General features: G+C 45.0%; 1 protein-coding gene across 1 annotated transcript in view; it reads left to right on the top strand.

The window, feature by feature from the left end:
- Positions 1-14,842, top strand: part of SPAG1 (sperm associated antigen 1) — a 697,262-nt gene that overhangs the window by 615,122 nt on the left and 67,298 nt on the right. Inside the window, exon 16 of the mRNA XM_069220554.1 lies at positions 5,568-5,694. Coding sequence (XP_069076655.1) covers positions 5,568-5,694 — 127 coding nt within the window. The remainder of the gene's footprint in view (positions 1-5,567; positions 5,695-14,842) is intronic.

Consider the following 14,842-nt stretch of genomic DNA (forward strand, 5'->3'; position numbering starts at 1 on the left):
CCTCTAATATGCAACATTCATGTATTTTATCATTTACTTGCAGGGTTCAGATTGGCATGATTAATTTATTTAAAACCTTTTTATTTTCTCAGCCAAACCTTGTGTGCTGCAAAAAGGTGAACCTCTCTAATAATAGTACCAAAGGGGATTGAAAGGGTCAGTAGCCCAATATGAACCAAACATGTCTACATATTAAACAGAACCCAGATATAGATGCCCTGTCAAAAATGTCTTTTGCATGTTCTTGTATAGTTCTTTCTGTGGTCCCCTACAGAGCTAACACATTCTCATAGTTTGTTGTGTGGCAAACTATCTATTTAACAAGCAAGTACGCTCAATGTAAATAGTGTGGTTTTCCATAGTAATGCTGTTTTCTCACATGGATTCCCAGGCAGTTCTTCTCAGTCAAGAAGTACTGGCCTGGGTTGTGGTCCTGCAATGCAGAATGTCAGTGATTTAGCCAGAAACATTGTACAAAAGACGACTGCTGTAGATGACCAAAATCCATGTTTCAAACTTGTGTGCATGTCTACAGACCCTTCAGTGCTCACCAAGAAACACTCTTACACCATACTGCTTACTATCCTGTGTTAATGAAAGGCTGGCAACTGATAGACTTGTAGACTCACTGGGTTGAACTAATTTACTATGTGCACACATTGAGGACAATTCACTAAGGATGTAGCTCACTGACCACAACCATGCTGTGTGTTAAATTCTATTTCTGTTGCGCATGTTAAAGCATTGGGCTTTAATAAGTAACTAGTGAACAGCTAATAGTCCATGAATTACTGGAGGGGCTAAAAAAACGTCATCTTGTGGAACAGGGGCATTTTGTTTAAATGTCCCCTGTGTCAAATAAAAAAATACAAACATCCTCTTGCAAGAGTTGCATGATGGCAGTGGACAAAACACACAGTATAGGATTTAGAGAAGGGAAAGTAGAAAGGAAGATGTGTGAGAGGTAGAATGGGCACCTTATCGTTTGGGGGAAGGAAAGGGAGCCTCTGTAGCCTGATTAAAGACCGTGTGATTTCTGATATGGAGGTTTAAGACGTAACATACCAGTTGCCGAGGTTTAAGACGTAACATACCAGTTGCCCTTGCAGCGTATAAGGTTGAAGGAGAAAAAGTGAATTACGTGACATAAGGTGAAGGCCGAATTTAAAAGAACAGCTGGATCATCAAATGAAAACCAGTATATTTAAAACAGCATAGAAAGAAGGAAGTTTATGAAACACATAAAAACAAGTGAGACAGCAGAAGGGCTAGCATCTACTTCAAGATCCACTGAAGGAATGGGAAGAAAGTATCCAATTAAAGTTAAATGGGGAAGGGCTAGGCCTAATCTATTGCTGGTCTGGGAGAGTGAAATGTACACAAGAGACAGCCTAAACAGCAGCAAATGACATGAGAAAGCTTGCCAGGTCAACAGCTCCTATTCGGGTTACATATGTATGCCCCATTGTGGGAAGTTGGCTCTGTATATACTATCTCAAAGTAAGAGATACAGAGTCCAAGGGTTCCCCTTAGAGGTAAGACAGTGGCAAAATTAGATCATTCTAATGCTCTATTTTGTGGTAGTGTGGTCGAGCAGTAGGCTTATCAGAGGGTAGTATTAAGCATTTGTTGTACACACACACAGGCAATAAATGAGGAACACACACTCAAAGACTTACTCCAGACCAATAGGTTTTTATATAGAAAAAATATATTTTCTTAATTTATTTTTAGAACCACAAGTTCAAGATTTGAAGAAAACACATAAAATGCAAGGTACTCCACACAGGTAAGTTAGGAACTTTGAATTAGAGCAATAAAATATACAGTTTTTGTTAAAATGGCAATAAGCTGCAAAAATCAACAGTTCCTGGGGGAGGTAAGTAATGGTTAGTTTGTGAGGTAAGTAAGACACTTACAAGTCTCAGTTCCTTGGCATAGGCAGCCCACCGTTGGGGGTTCAAGGCAACCCCAAAGTTACCACACCAGCAGCTCAGAGCCAGTCGGGTGCAGAGGTCAAAGAGGTGCCCAAAACACATAGGAGAACAGGGATGCTCCGGTTCCAGTCTGACAGCAGGTAAGTACCCGCGTCCTTGGAGGGCAGACCAGGAGGGTTTTGTAGAGCACTGGGGAGGGCACAAGTAGGCACACAAAACACACCCTCAGCGGCACAGGGGCGGCCGGGTGCAGTGTGCAAAACAAGCGTCAGGTTTTGTATTGGTGTCAATGTAGGTACCCGGGGGTCACTCTAGCGGTGCAGGCAGGGCACAGGGGGACTTCTCGGGCCAGCCACCACCTGGGCTAGGCAGAGGGTCACCTGGGGGTCACTCCTGCACCGAAGTTCGGTTCCTTCTGGTCCTGGGGGCTGCGGGTGCAGTGCTTGGTCCAGGCGTCGGGTCCCTTGTTACAGGCAGTCACGGTCAGGGGGAGCCTTTGGATTCTCTCTGCAGGCGTCGCTGTGGGGGTCCATTGGGGTTGTCTCGGGCTACTCACGGGGTCGCAGTCGCCGGGGAGTCCTCCCTGTGGTGTTGGTTCTCTGGATCTCGAGCCAGGGGGCGTCGGGTGGAGAGTGTGAAGTCTCACGCTTCCGGCGGGAAGAGTGAGGTCTATAAAGTTGTAGAAAAGTTGCAAGTTTGTTGCAGGTTGTTGAGCAGAGCCGCTGCTCACAGGAGTTTCTTGGTCCTCGGAGGTCGCTGGTCCCTGTTGGATGTGTCGCTGGTTGCAGGTTTTCGAGTCAGGAGACAGGCCGGTAGGGCTGGGGCCAAAGCAGTTGTCGTCTTCCATCGTCTCTGCAGGGCTTATAGTTCAGCAGTCCTTCTTCTGGTTTCAGGTTGCAGGAATCTGATTTCCTGGGTTCTGGGGTGCCCCTACATACTAAATGTAGGGGGTGTATAGGTCTGGGGGCCAGTAGGCTAAGGGGAGGGAGGCACATCCCTATTCCTATTGGGGGAATCCTCCAAAATCAAGATGGAAGATTTCTAAGGGCAGGGGTCACCTCAGCTCAGGAAACCTTAGGGGCTGTCCTGACTGGTGGGTGACTCCTCCTTGTTTTTCTCATTATCTCCCATGGACTTGGCGCCAGAAGTGGGGGCTGTGTCCAGGGGGCGGGCATCTCCACTAGCTGGAGTGCCTTGGGGCATTATAACACAAAGCCTGAGCCTTTGAGGCTTATCTCTTTGAGAATAAGCTACTCGCCTTAAGTAATGCTCTTTCTGATAGTCTGAATCTAGCTGCAGATTCCTCATCAACCCTCCCTTCCTCCCCATTGTATTGTTGGCTTCTATCCATTAAAAAGATCCCAAATCTAATAATCTGCACACTGGTCACACCAATTTGTTTTTGGGGCCCTGTGTCTGGGGGCATGGTCATCATCAAAAGCAGCTGACGTCAGTGTGCAGGAGTGGCACCAATATAGGCTCTGTGGGTCATTTCCAGAGCAGAATGGTGTCAGTGTGGAGCAGCCCGGTGCCACCTACTGGCACGCAGAAGTGCTTTCGAAAAGTTTCTGCGTCCAGGTTTGATACCTGAGGAATATTCAGAAGGTGAGAGGTCTGCTGCTAGTACTCTCTACCAGAAAGAGCTTTACGAGAGACAAGTAACTTTTTCATATGCGCTAGAAGCATACTATCAAACCACACAATAAATGTAATATACAGTGTTTCAAAATAATGAAAATAAATGCATTAGCAAATGAGTAACGACTTCTATGGCCTTAAGCGTAAATGAGCAACTTAACAGACATATAAGGCAAAACATACAACACTGTATCCGCTTCCACACCACACCCCCCCAGCCTTCTATTATTCCTGCTTTTCAACAGTGCACGTTCTTTGATTAGTGGCAAATGAGATGTGTTTGTTGCTTTGACTGCATACGCAAGCCTTAATTTAAGCTGTCATTGAACACAGTGAAATTCTCCTCCTGACACCTGTGTGCAGAGATATAGAGACCATGTTTCTGCGTGATTGATCAACAACGGTCTTATAGCTTGGCGGGTACGGAGAGGTATCGCTACCTGGTACATGCCATGCACATATCTGGAGAAGAAGAGTTGGCAGAATCCTTGCCACTGGAGGTTAAGCTTCTTCTTGATCCTACCCTGGATAAGGCCATCTCACTTTCATCCAAGAAGATAATGAATAATGCCCCAGACACACCAGGCACAAGTGGGTGGCTGAAGTGGGGAGTTGGATGATGAGTGGGGTGAGGCCATGCAGGCCTCTCGAGCCTTGCAATAAGTGCAAGATTTTGATTGTTCCAGCTCTGTATCTTACACAGGTCCTATTACTCTAGAACACTGCTATACAAGATCAGGAGTGTGGCTCCTCTCACTGCTTGAGAGGTTGCGGACAGAAGGGCACCTTTATTCACACTCTGCGTGATGTCCAGGGTCATGGCATTGGAGGTCCCAACAGATGCCAAGTATCTTCTCCTGAATGTACACGGTGTGTGTAGCTGGCCCAAATACTTGAAGTTGTGGTTGGTGGTGAGGGCCAGGGTGGCTAAAAGGACTCTGGTACAGACATGGCGCTCTCCTGCTCCCCCCTGGGATTCCTGACTGGGAGAAAGACATGGATTGGTGTCAACTGGTGGAGAATGTGGTGTACCAGACCAGGTGGTGCCCGTAGAAATGGGAAAAGATTTAGGATGGCTGGAATGCCAATATAGCGCTCACAGTAGCATTTGCGGGATGGGTTTGTCATAATTGGTACATATAATGGGAAGGGGGACCAATGTGTATGATGTATGTCTGTCCCTACACCCCCCAACTTCCTGCGGACCACTATGCTATTTCAGTGTACCTCTCTCCTGTATCTGACTGTTCTTTGGTTTTTGCTTTGCTCTGTAAAATAATAAAAATATGTTTACCAAAAACTGTCTTTTCAGAACACTTGCTTAATCAGCTAGCGAAGGCCACTAGTTTGTGCAGTTCCTTGGTTTAATTGCTTTGATGATTGCCTTTCGTTGTAAACTTAAACCAAGAAAAATCTGAAAACATTCCACCGAAACGCTGACTCTTGTACATTGGTAGCTTTCTGAAGATCTAAGTGCTCCCAACTACTTTGTTTTATTTTGCTTATTTTTAATTTTGTTTTAAGTCTTTTATCATATATATTTTTCTGTGATGATTGCACTTTATTTCTATTGTACCGTGCCCACTTCCATTAGGTTATGACCACACATTATAAGTAGGCAAAATAGAAATAAAATATGAATATGGTTTTGGACAGTATATTCGTTTTAGATTACATTAGTACATCAGTACATTCATATAACATTGCCAATGCTAAATGCTGATCTCAACAGATATCTTTATAAGAACAGAAGTTGAATTGAAGCTGCAGGCCGAAAACGATCATTCTCCGCTGAGCTTTTCAGTCTTTGCACACCTGCAGCAAGCGCCCGGATACCCACTAGGCTAGGGTAACAAGCCGCGCTATACAAATAACACCTGATTTATTGATTGTACGCCACTAGCCAAGCCTGCACTATATAAACTGTTTTGAGATTACTTTGTCTTATCGTCATTCTCTAAACATTTTGTCTTGTGTGTGCTTCTTTTTCAGAGCCCTCTGTTACTTGAAGTTATGCCGGTTTGATGAGGCCAGACAGGATTGTGATCGTGCCCTTCAGCTAGATGACGTAAATGTCAAAGCATTTTATAGACGAGCTCTTGCTCACAAAGGATTACAGGTACGTAACTGCTGATTACACAAAGCATTTAAATCTCCCTTATTATTCATAGAAGGTCCTACTGATCTTAATGTTTGAGCTCTGAAGCTGTGTTTATTGTCCACCTTCCCACCACTCTCGGGATAAGGCCTGTGATATAGTAATACTCTGCTCACGTTACCTCTGTTACAGCCAGTGGACATCCTCTTCAAATGTGTAATTCAGTGTTTATTTCCAGCATATTTATATAAAGTGAAAAATTAGGATTAGATATTAAGCCTAATGGTGGTTTCTGTGCACCCCAAAAGGTTCGAAGACCTCTGCCTTAGAGAAGCCAGAGGAGGCAGACGTCAGGGGCTGATTTTCATGAGATATGGATGAATTCCTGAAGCGATATAGAAATGCATTATTTTTACTCAAATAAAGTTAGAACAAACAATGCCGAAAGTAACGGACTCCGAGGCAAAAGAAAACAAATAATGGTGTTTTTAACATTCGAAATGGCGACAATCAAAAAGCATAGCAACACATGGATCGAAATGAAAAGATACCGAGGTGCAGAAGAGGCCTAAACCGCCTAGCTTGGCACTAAAAGAAGATCCAGCCCGGAGGAGGAGTCTGACGCTGCTAGACAAAAAGAAGGCTCTAAAAACTGTTGAAAGACATATGTAGGCTTGAAAGTGAAGTGCCAGATTTTCTTCAAAGAAAGAAAAAACATGACATCATCGTGGCTTCTTTAAAAATTCCAGAGAACACTGGTCATTAAAGTCCAAGAGAGGCAGAAATAGAAGTAGTAGACACTTTCCACTCCAGAACCTGATGTACAAACAAAGTTGCAGAGACAGGCGGGAGATGCACATGGCATACAACACAAAGATACGCACGAGACATACAGTGACATTTGGAAGCAGATAGACACAGAGTCCCCTGCAGGAAGACATAGACATGTACTCATCCAGTCCGGTTGTACGACGTTAAAATGCACGGTTTTTTAAGTGCAATATCCCTACCACTCATACGTTGACAACGCAAGGTAAGTATATTTAAGGTAAGCTAAACCTAATTTGTTGGGGGTGACCCAACTCCCCCATAACCGTTTTTTTTATTTTTAAATAATTATAACTTAACATTTTCCTTAATGGAGGGAACCTATCCCCCCTGTTTTAATTACTCTTACAATCATATACTCCTATCTACCACTAAACCTTAAAATACCCTTACCTGTTTATACCCTTATCACCTGATACTATTACCCACCCCTAAACCCCAAAAATTCTCTTACCACCCTATACCTGTACCCAACCCTAACCTCTTAAAACACCCTTACCTACCATATACTCCTAACCCCACCCTTAACACCCTTAACCACCCCTAAACCATAAATTATATGTAGCTTAAATATACATACCTTCGAGGTAAAGCCATGCGTGGTAAAGGCTTGTGGGAAAAGCACTACCTGGTACAGACAGTGTTGTAAAGGTCTTCCTCCAGCTCATCCCTGCTATATGATATTTTCATCGTGGCTCTGTGGGAAAGGTGAACCCTGGTCTGTAACACTAGTGGACGGCCCCCCAACATCATGTTAATTCTAAAGGTATCCAGGGCTTGTGAATTCCCATACGAAATTTCTGAAAACTAGACTGTGACTTCTGTGGTTCAAACGAGGTGTATGTACCCAGGAGCCCTTGCAAAACTCAAACTTTGTATAAAGAAACCATTTTTTCACATTTCTGTGAGAAAAACTTCAGGAATCGGCAGGGAACTCAAAGTTCCTCAGCATCTCCCTATAAAATGGTATTTCACTTGTGTTGGTGGGCTGACCACTGTTTAAAAAAGGCTCCAAACACTAAATGCGAAAATCAAAATTTTCCACCCAAAAACCAACTCTTTTCTGCAGTGATAGTGCCTGCGAAATTAAAATTCTAGCTCAGCCAGCATCCAGGGAAATCTACAAAACCCTCACATTTCTGAAAACTAGACGCCCAGGGGTAGTCAAGGGTGGTGTTTGGCTAAAACACACACTTACCTCACAGTTATGTGATGGCAAGTTATGGAATCTGCAGGGAGCCTCATGTTTTGCACTATGAAGCATTCCCCCAAGTCTCCCAATAAAAATGGTATCTCACTTGTATGGATGAGTCTAGTGGCCACAACAGGAAAAGGCCAAAAACGCAACATGGACACATCACATTTTTGCAATTTAAGTAGCTGCGGGTTTGGGCCCCAGCTCAGCCAGCACCTACAGAAACCCACCAAACCTGCACACTAGACACCCAGGGTACAGAGAAGTGATGGTCGTAAGACTTGCATGGCTCTCATCATGTTTTTCTTTTTTTCTTATTACCCAGAAGCCCTTCCACACCTTATACGTTGCCTGAAAACACACATTTTTCTCACATTTCTGTGTTGGAAAGCTCTAGAACCTGCAGAGAGCCACAAAATTCCTACCACCCAGCATTCCTCCAGGTCTCCCGATAAAAATGGTGCCTCACTTCTGGGAGTGAGCCTTTTGCCTCAGAAAAGGACGCACAATGCAATATAGAGACTTCTAAATTTCCTGTAAAAAGAACAAAAAACCCACCTCATTTCTCAATGGGAGTAGCTGCAGTATTTGGGCCTGAGATCTGTGGCCACCACTGAAACCTACCAAACTCCAAAATTTCGAAAAATGGTTTGATCTGTTCCTGTTATGGGTACCAGGCCCAGCCACACAAGTGGGATAGTGTTTTAATCAGGAAAAGTGGGGGAACTCTGTGATGGCAGAATTTTGTGGATCCCTGCAGATTTTGTGATTCTCCACTGATTCTGGAACTTTCCTTCACAAAAATGTGCAGCGTATTTTTTGTGAGTAAGAAAACATTGTGCAATCCATGCAAAACACTCCACCTGGGAGTCGCCTCAAATGGATACTAAATATTATAAGATATGGTTATTTCATATTAACAAAACCACCTCCAACAACCCCACCAAAAAAGAAAAGACTCAAAAGGGAGGAACTAAAATAGCTATGACAGGAAGTAAAGGACCTGTTAAATAAACAAGATATAGAGTTAGTACCACCACTGGAAAGTCTCAAAGAGGTCTACACAAATTATTTCTTAGTACCAAAACCACAGAAAACACTAAGACCAATATTTGATCTAAGAACACTTAACAACTTAATAAAAACACAAAAGTTCAATATGACATCTCTTCAAGAAGTCATTCCCCTTATATAGAAACTAGACGACATGGTAACCGTAGACCTCAAGGACGTTTACCTCCACATACTGATAAACAAGCAACACAGACTATTCCTAAGGTTAGCAGTGAACAAGAAATACTACCAATTCACATGACCTTTTGGGATACAATCAGCTCTGTGGGTATTCACAAAATGCCTAGATGTGGTGGCAGCACACCTCAGACGAAGGGGAATACACGTCTAGCCCCACCTGGCTGACTGGCTAGGAAAGGCAAATACGTTCAACCACTGCAAAGACAATATCAACAAGGTCATAAAGATAGTACACATACTGAATTTCTCTATCAACTACGAAAAATCATAACCAAAACCAGAAAAAGTAGACCTTTCTAAGAGTGATCCTAAAATCACAGACCATAAAAGCCTTACCAGTGGAAAAGAGAGTCAAAATAATGGTAAAGCAGAGTCGCCGTTAATGCAATTGGAAATGTCTGATCGCGAGTACAGTGGGGAAAATGATGGACATAATGACCTCCTGCATTACCCTAGTACCATATGCAAGGTTACTTAAGAGACCAATTCAAGAACGGCTAAAACTACAATGGTCACTGACAACCGGGAGTTGGGACGATCTAGTGGTTGTTAGAGACAAGGTTTAGAAAGAAATGCAATGGTGGAAGCTGCAGAATATTACAGTGGGAACGTCATTGTAACCACTGGATCCCTCACTGACCATCACAACTGACACCTCCCACACAAGTTAGTGCATGTGAGCTACCTAACTAAACAAATTGTTGATGGAAACCTAAAGAAGCCATACAACACAATTATTTTTTAGCTGAAGCCTGTATTCCTAGCACCAAAAACCTTCTAGAAACATCGAATGGGAAGGATATTACTAGTTCAAAATGACAACACAACAATTTTCTACTTAAAGAAGCAAGGCGGGACAAAGTCATACCCACTAACAAATAGAGATGGTCGATAGAGAACAGTATATCACTGGTAGTGATACACCTACATGGAGAAATAAACACAGAAGCAGATAGGCTAAGCAGACAAGCAATCACTACACACTAGTGGAACTAAAACAAGAAGTGGTGGTTGCAAGTCTTCCAGAGGGGGGAAACACCACAAGTAGACCTATTCACAAAACGCAAGCATGCAAAATACCAAAGTTTCACATCCAGGTTTTACCATCCAAGATCGCTAGGGAAGGCCCTGTTGAGAAAATGGACAGGGAGATTTGCCTTCACTTTCCCCTTTCGTAATCTGCAGGTAATACACAAGTGCAGACTAGAAGACTTCACTTTTATCATGATAGTCACACAATTTGCTTGACAGACATGGTTATCAGACCTAATACAGATACATTGGGGACAGTAATAAGACTTCAAATGCATCAGGACGTGTTGATAATACAGGAAGGTCAGGTATGGCACCTGGAATCAGACACCAGGAATCAGTTTGACAGCATAGCTCCTGAAGATGAAGAGTTTGGCCACATTAATTTATCAAAGAGAGCAATGGAAATTCTGAAAGTGGAAAGGCTACTGACAATGAGAAGATGTTACAGCAACAAGTGGAAGAGATTCCTACACAAGTGCAACCTAGAAGGAGACCCAGGGAGTGGGCACAAGATGCCATTCCGATTGGATACCTGACCCACTCAATCAAGGTCCACTGTAGGCCATTGTAGCATACACAAAAAGGGTATAGGAGAGCAGTTTCTTCACCATTCCAGTGATATTTTCTAGAGGTATCACCCCTCAGAAGCACGCCCAAGCCCATCTAGAACCTGAATGTGGTGCTTACTCAGCTAGTGACATCAACTTTTGAACCAATGCAAAATGCACAACTCAAGTTCCTAACTCTAAAAACAGCCTTTTTTTAATCATCAAAGAAATACTGGTGTAATAATAATAGCATGATATATATGTAATAAATATATGGAAAATGTCACTTACCCAGTGTACATCTGTTCGCGGCATGAGACGCTGCAGATTCACATGCTTTGCACAGCCCGCCATCTAGTGTTGGGCTCGGAGTGTTACAAGTTGTTTTCTTCGAAGAAGTCTTTCGAGTCACGAGATCGAGGGACTCCTCCCCTTTCGGCTCCATTGCGCATGGGCGTCGACTCCATCTTAGATTGTTTTCCCCGCAGAGGGTGAGGTAGGAGTTGTGTATTATAGTAATAGTGCCCATGCAATGGAGTAAACATGTATGTACATAATGTAGTTTAAAGTGATATATTTACAAATTTACAAATGTTCAAGATCAACTTCGAAACGGCTACAGGCTCCCGGGGAGGCGGGTGGGCGCATGTGAATCTGCAGCGTCTCATGCCACGAACAGATGTACACTGGGTAAGTGACATTTTCTGTTCGATGGCATGTGTAGCTGCAGATACACCTGCTTTGCATAGACTAGTAAGCAGTTATCTCCCCAAAAGCGGTGGTTCAGCCTGTAGGAGTTGAAGTTGTTTGAAACAAAGTTCGTAGTACTGCTTGTCCTACTGTGGCTTGTTGTGCTGTTAAAACATCCACGCAGTAGTGTTTGGTAAACGTATGAGGCGTAGACCACGTGGCTGCCTTACATATTTCAGTCATTGGAATGTTTCCTAGAAAGGCCATGGTAGCACCTTTCTTTCTAGTTGAGTGTGCCCTCGGTGTAATAGGCAGTTCTCTTTTTGCTTTGAGATAACAGGTTTGAATGCATTTAACTATCCATCTAGCAATGCCTTGTTTGGAAATTGGATTCCCTGTATGAGGTTTTTGGAAAGCAACAAATAATTGTTTTGTTTTCCGAATTTGTTTTGTTCTGTCAATGTAGTACATTAACGCTCTTTTGATGTCTAATGTATGTAGTGCTCTCTCAGCTACAGAATCTGGCTGTGGGAAGAACACTGGTAGTTCTACTGTTTGATTCAAGTGGAACGGTGATATGACTTTTGGTAAAAATTTGGGATTTGTCCATAGAACTAATTTATGCTTGTGTATTTGAATAAATGGTTCTTGTATGGTAAATGCTTGGATTTCACTGACTCTTCTTAGAGATGTGATGGCAATTAAAAATGCAACTTTCCATGTTAAATATTGCATTTCACATGAGTGCATGGGCTCAAAAGGTGGCCCCATGAGTCTTGTTAAGACAATGTTGAGGTTCCATGAAGGAACTGGTGGTGTTCTTGGTGGTATCATTCTTTTTAGGCCTTCCATAAAGGCTTTAATGACTGGCATCCTAAACAGTGAAGTTGAGTGGATAATTTGCAGGTAAGCTGAAATTGCGGTCAGATATTTTTTAATGGATGAAAAAGCTAGTTTTGACTTTTGCAAATGTAGCAAGTAGTTTACGATGTCTTTAGCAGATGCGTGTAAGGGTTGAATTTGGTTATTATGGCAATAATAAACAAACCTTTTCCACTTATTTGCATAGCAATGTCTAGTGGTTGGTTTTCTAGCTTGTTTTATGACTTCAATACATTCCTGTGTAAGGTCTAAGTGTCCGAACTCTAAGACTTCAGGAGCCAAATTGCTAGATTCAGCGATGCTTGATTGGGGTGTCTGATCTGTTGATTGTGTTGAGTTAACAGATCTGGTCTGTTTGGTAGTTTGACATGAGGCACTACTGAGAGGTCTAGTAGTTTTGTGTACCAAGGTTGTCTTGCCCAAGTTGGTGCTATGAGTATGAGTTTGAGTTTGTTTTGACTCAACTTGTTTACTAGATATGGAAGGAGTGGGAGAGGGGGAAAAGCGTATGCAAATATCCCTGACCAACTCATCCATAACGCATTGCCCAGAGACTGATTTTGTGGGTACCTGGATGCGAAGTTTCGGCATTTTGCGTTTTCTTTTGTTGCAAACAGGTCTATGGGGGTCATTCTGACCTCGGCGGTAAAAGGCGCTTACCGCCGGTCAGAAGACCGCCATAACGCGGGCGCGGTAAACCGCCACGGTCATTCTGACCCGCAACTGGCAAACCGCCAAAAACCCGACAACCACAAAAGTCCGCCACACCAAAGGCCAGCGGGAAACTGGCGATGACCAAACCTCCACCGTCACGCCAACAGAAATACGCCCATTCCATTCCGACCCACGAATCCACGCGGCAGTCTTTCAACCGCTTTCCATTGGCGGTACAAACCGCAGCGCTCAAAATACACACACTCTTACAAAACACAGCCACATTGGACAATTCGAAATACACACACCTGATACACATACACACAACACTCCCACACACCCAACACAATATAAAACACACACCCACATCACCCACAAACCCTTACGACCAAAAAAACCGACAGAAAGCCAGAGACAGACAGCACAGAATAGAGAACACCATCACACAGAGGCAAACCACACCATCACCCACACAATATCCACGCACAAAACACCACACATCACCACACTCACCACACTCACCACACTCTACAACACATACACCACCCCACACCTCATCCACACCACCCCATGGCACCCCAAAGACACCCCCGGTTTTCAGACACCGAACTCCGGGTCATGGTGGAGGAAATAGTTCGGGTAGAGCCCCAGCTCTTCGGGACACAGGTGCAGCACACCAGCATTGCCAGGAAGATGGAGCTATGGCAAAGAATAGTGGACAGGGTCAACGCTGTGGGACAGCATCCACGAAATCGGGATGACATCAGGAAGCGGTGGAACGACCTACGGGGGAAGGTGCGTTCCATGGTATCAAGGCACAACATCGCGGTGCAGAAGACTGGCGGCGGACCCCCACCTACTCCCCCAGAGTTTACAGCATGGGAGGAGGAAGTCTTGCACATCCTGCATCCTGAAGGCCTCGCAGGAGTATCTGGAGGAATGGACTCTGGTAAGTCAAATCTTAACTACTTCATCTCCCCCCACCCCACCTGCATCCCAAATCATACCCCCACCCTCACCCTCACCCCCACCCCCATCACACCTACTCCCTGCAAATGTCTCACCATCACAACCCACCCATCCCAACACCTAGCCCTGCATGCGTCCACAAAGCATGGACACCCATCACCAAAGTATGCCCACTGCACATACACATCTCCCCCACAAGCCACCCTCACAAAAGCCCCCACACAGGAATGCCAGCCCTGGGGTACACGGGCACCCACCCATTGCATGATATGGCACACACTGAAGCAATAACCATACCTCTATACCCCTGCAGGACCCGAACGCCACCACACCGCCCAGGAGGGTCCAGAAATGTCCATCCCACCCCCAGAAGAGGCCACCAGTGATGACAGCAGCTCTGTCTCCCTGGACCCAGATGACCAGCCCGGCCCATCGGGGACCTCGGGACAGTCGGTTCCCCTCACACAGCCACAGGCCACAGCAGACCCAACCCCCTCTGGGAACACCAGCACAGCTCCCACCCAGCGGGCCCATGCCTCTGTCTCCAGGACACGTCAATCAGCGGTGTGTCCACCACTACAGGGCACCCAGGTTAACCCACCACCCCAACAACAACAGGGACCTGGGGGCAGTGGTAGTGGGCACACGGTCCAGGGGACAGAGGCCCGGGGAAACAGGGGAACTGGGAGGGCTGCTGTGCGACGGGGGGGGGGACAGGCCCAGGGAACCCACTCTCCACGAGGCCCTCTCCTCCATCATGGGAGCATACCACCACTCCCAGGAGACGATGGCGACGGTACTGGCCAGGTTCCAGGAGATCCAGGTCATGCAGGAGCAACAGTACATGGGGTTCAGGGAAGAATTTCGAAGCATCAGTTCCGCAATGGGCACCATCGTCTGGGCACTCAACCAGATTGTCACCACATTGCGGGACCATGTGGCACCACAAAGGGCCCCTGTCACTAGCATGGACCAAGAACAGGCTACCACCTCCGCCGGCGCTAATGGACAGGAGGCCCCCACACAACAACAGGCCACCAGAACCCCACCCCCTGCAGAAGAAGAACCACCCCGCAAGCGGGGCCTGAGATCTCGGAAAAAGACAGAGTAGGAT

This window comes from Pleurodeles waltl, chromosome 2_2 (genome assembly GCF_031143425.1).
Source record: "Pleurodeles waltl isolate 20211129_DDA chromosome 2_2, aPleWal1.hap1.20221129, whole genome shotgun sequence".
Classification (NCBI taxonomy): domain Eukaryota; kingdom Metazoa; phylum Chordata; class Amphibia; order Caudata; family Salamandridae; genus Pleurodeles; species Pleurodeles waltl.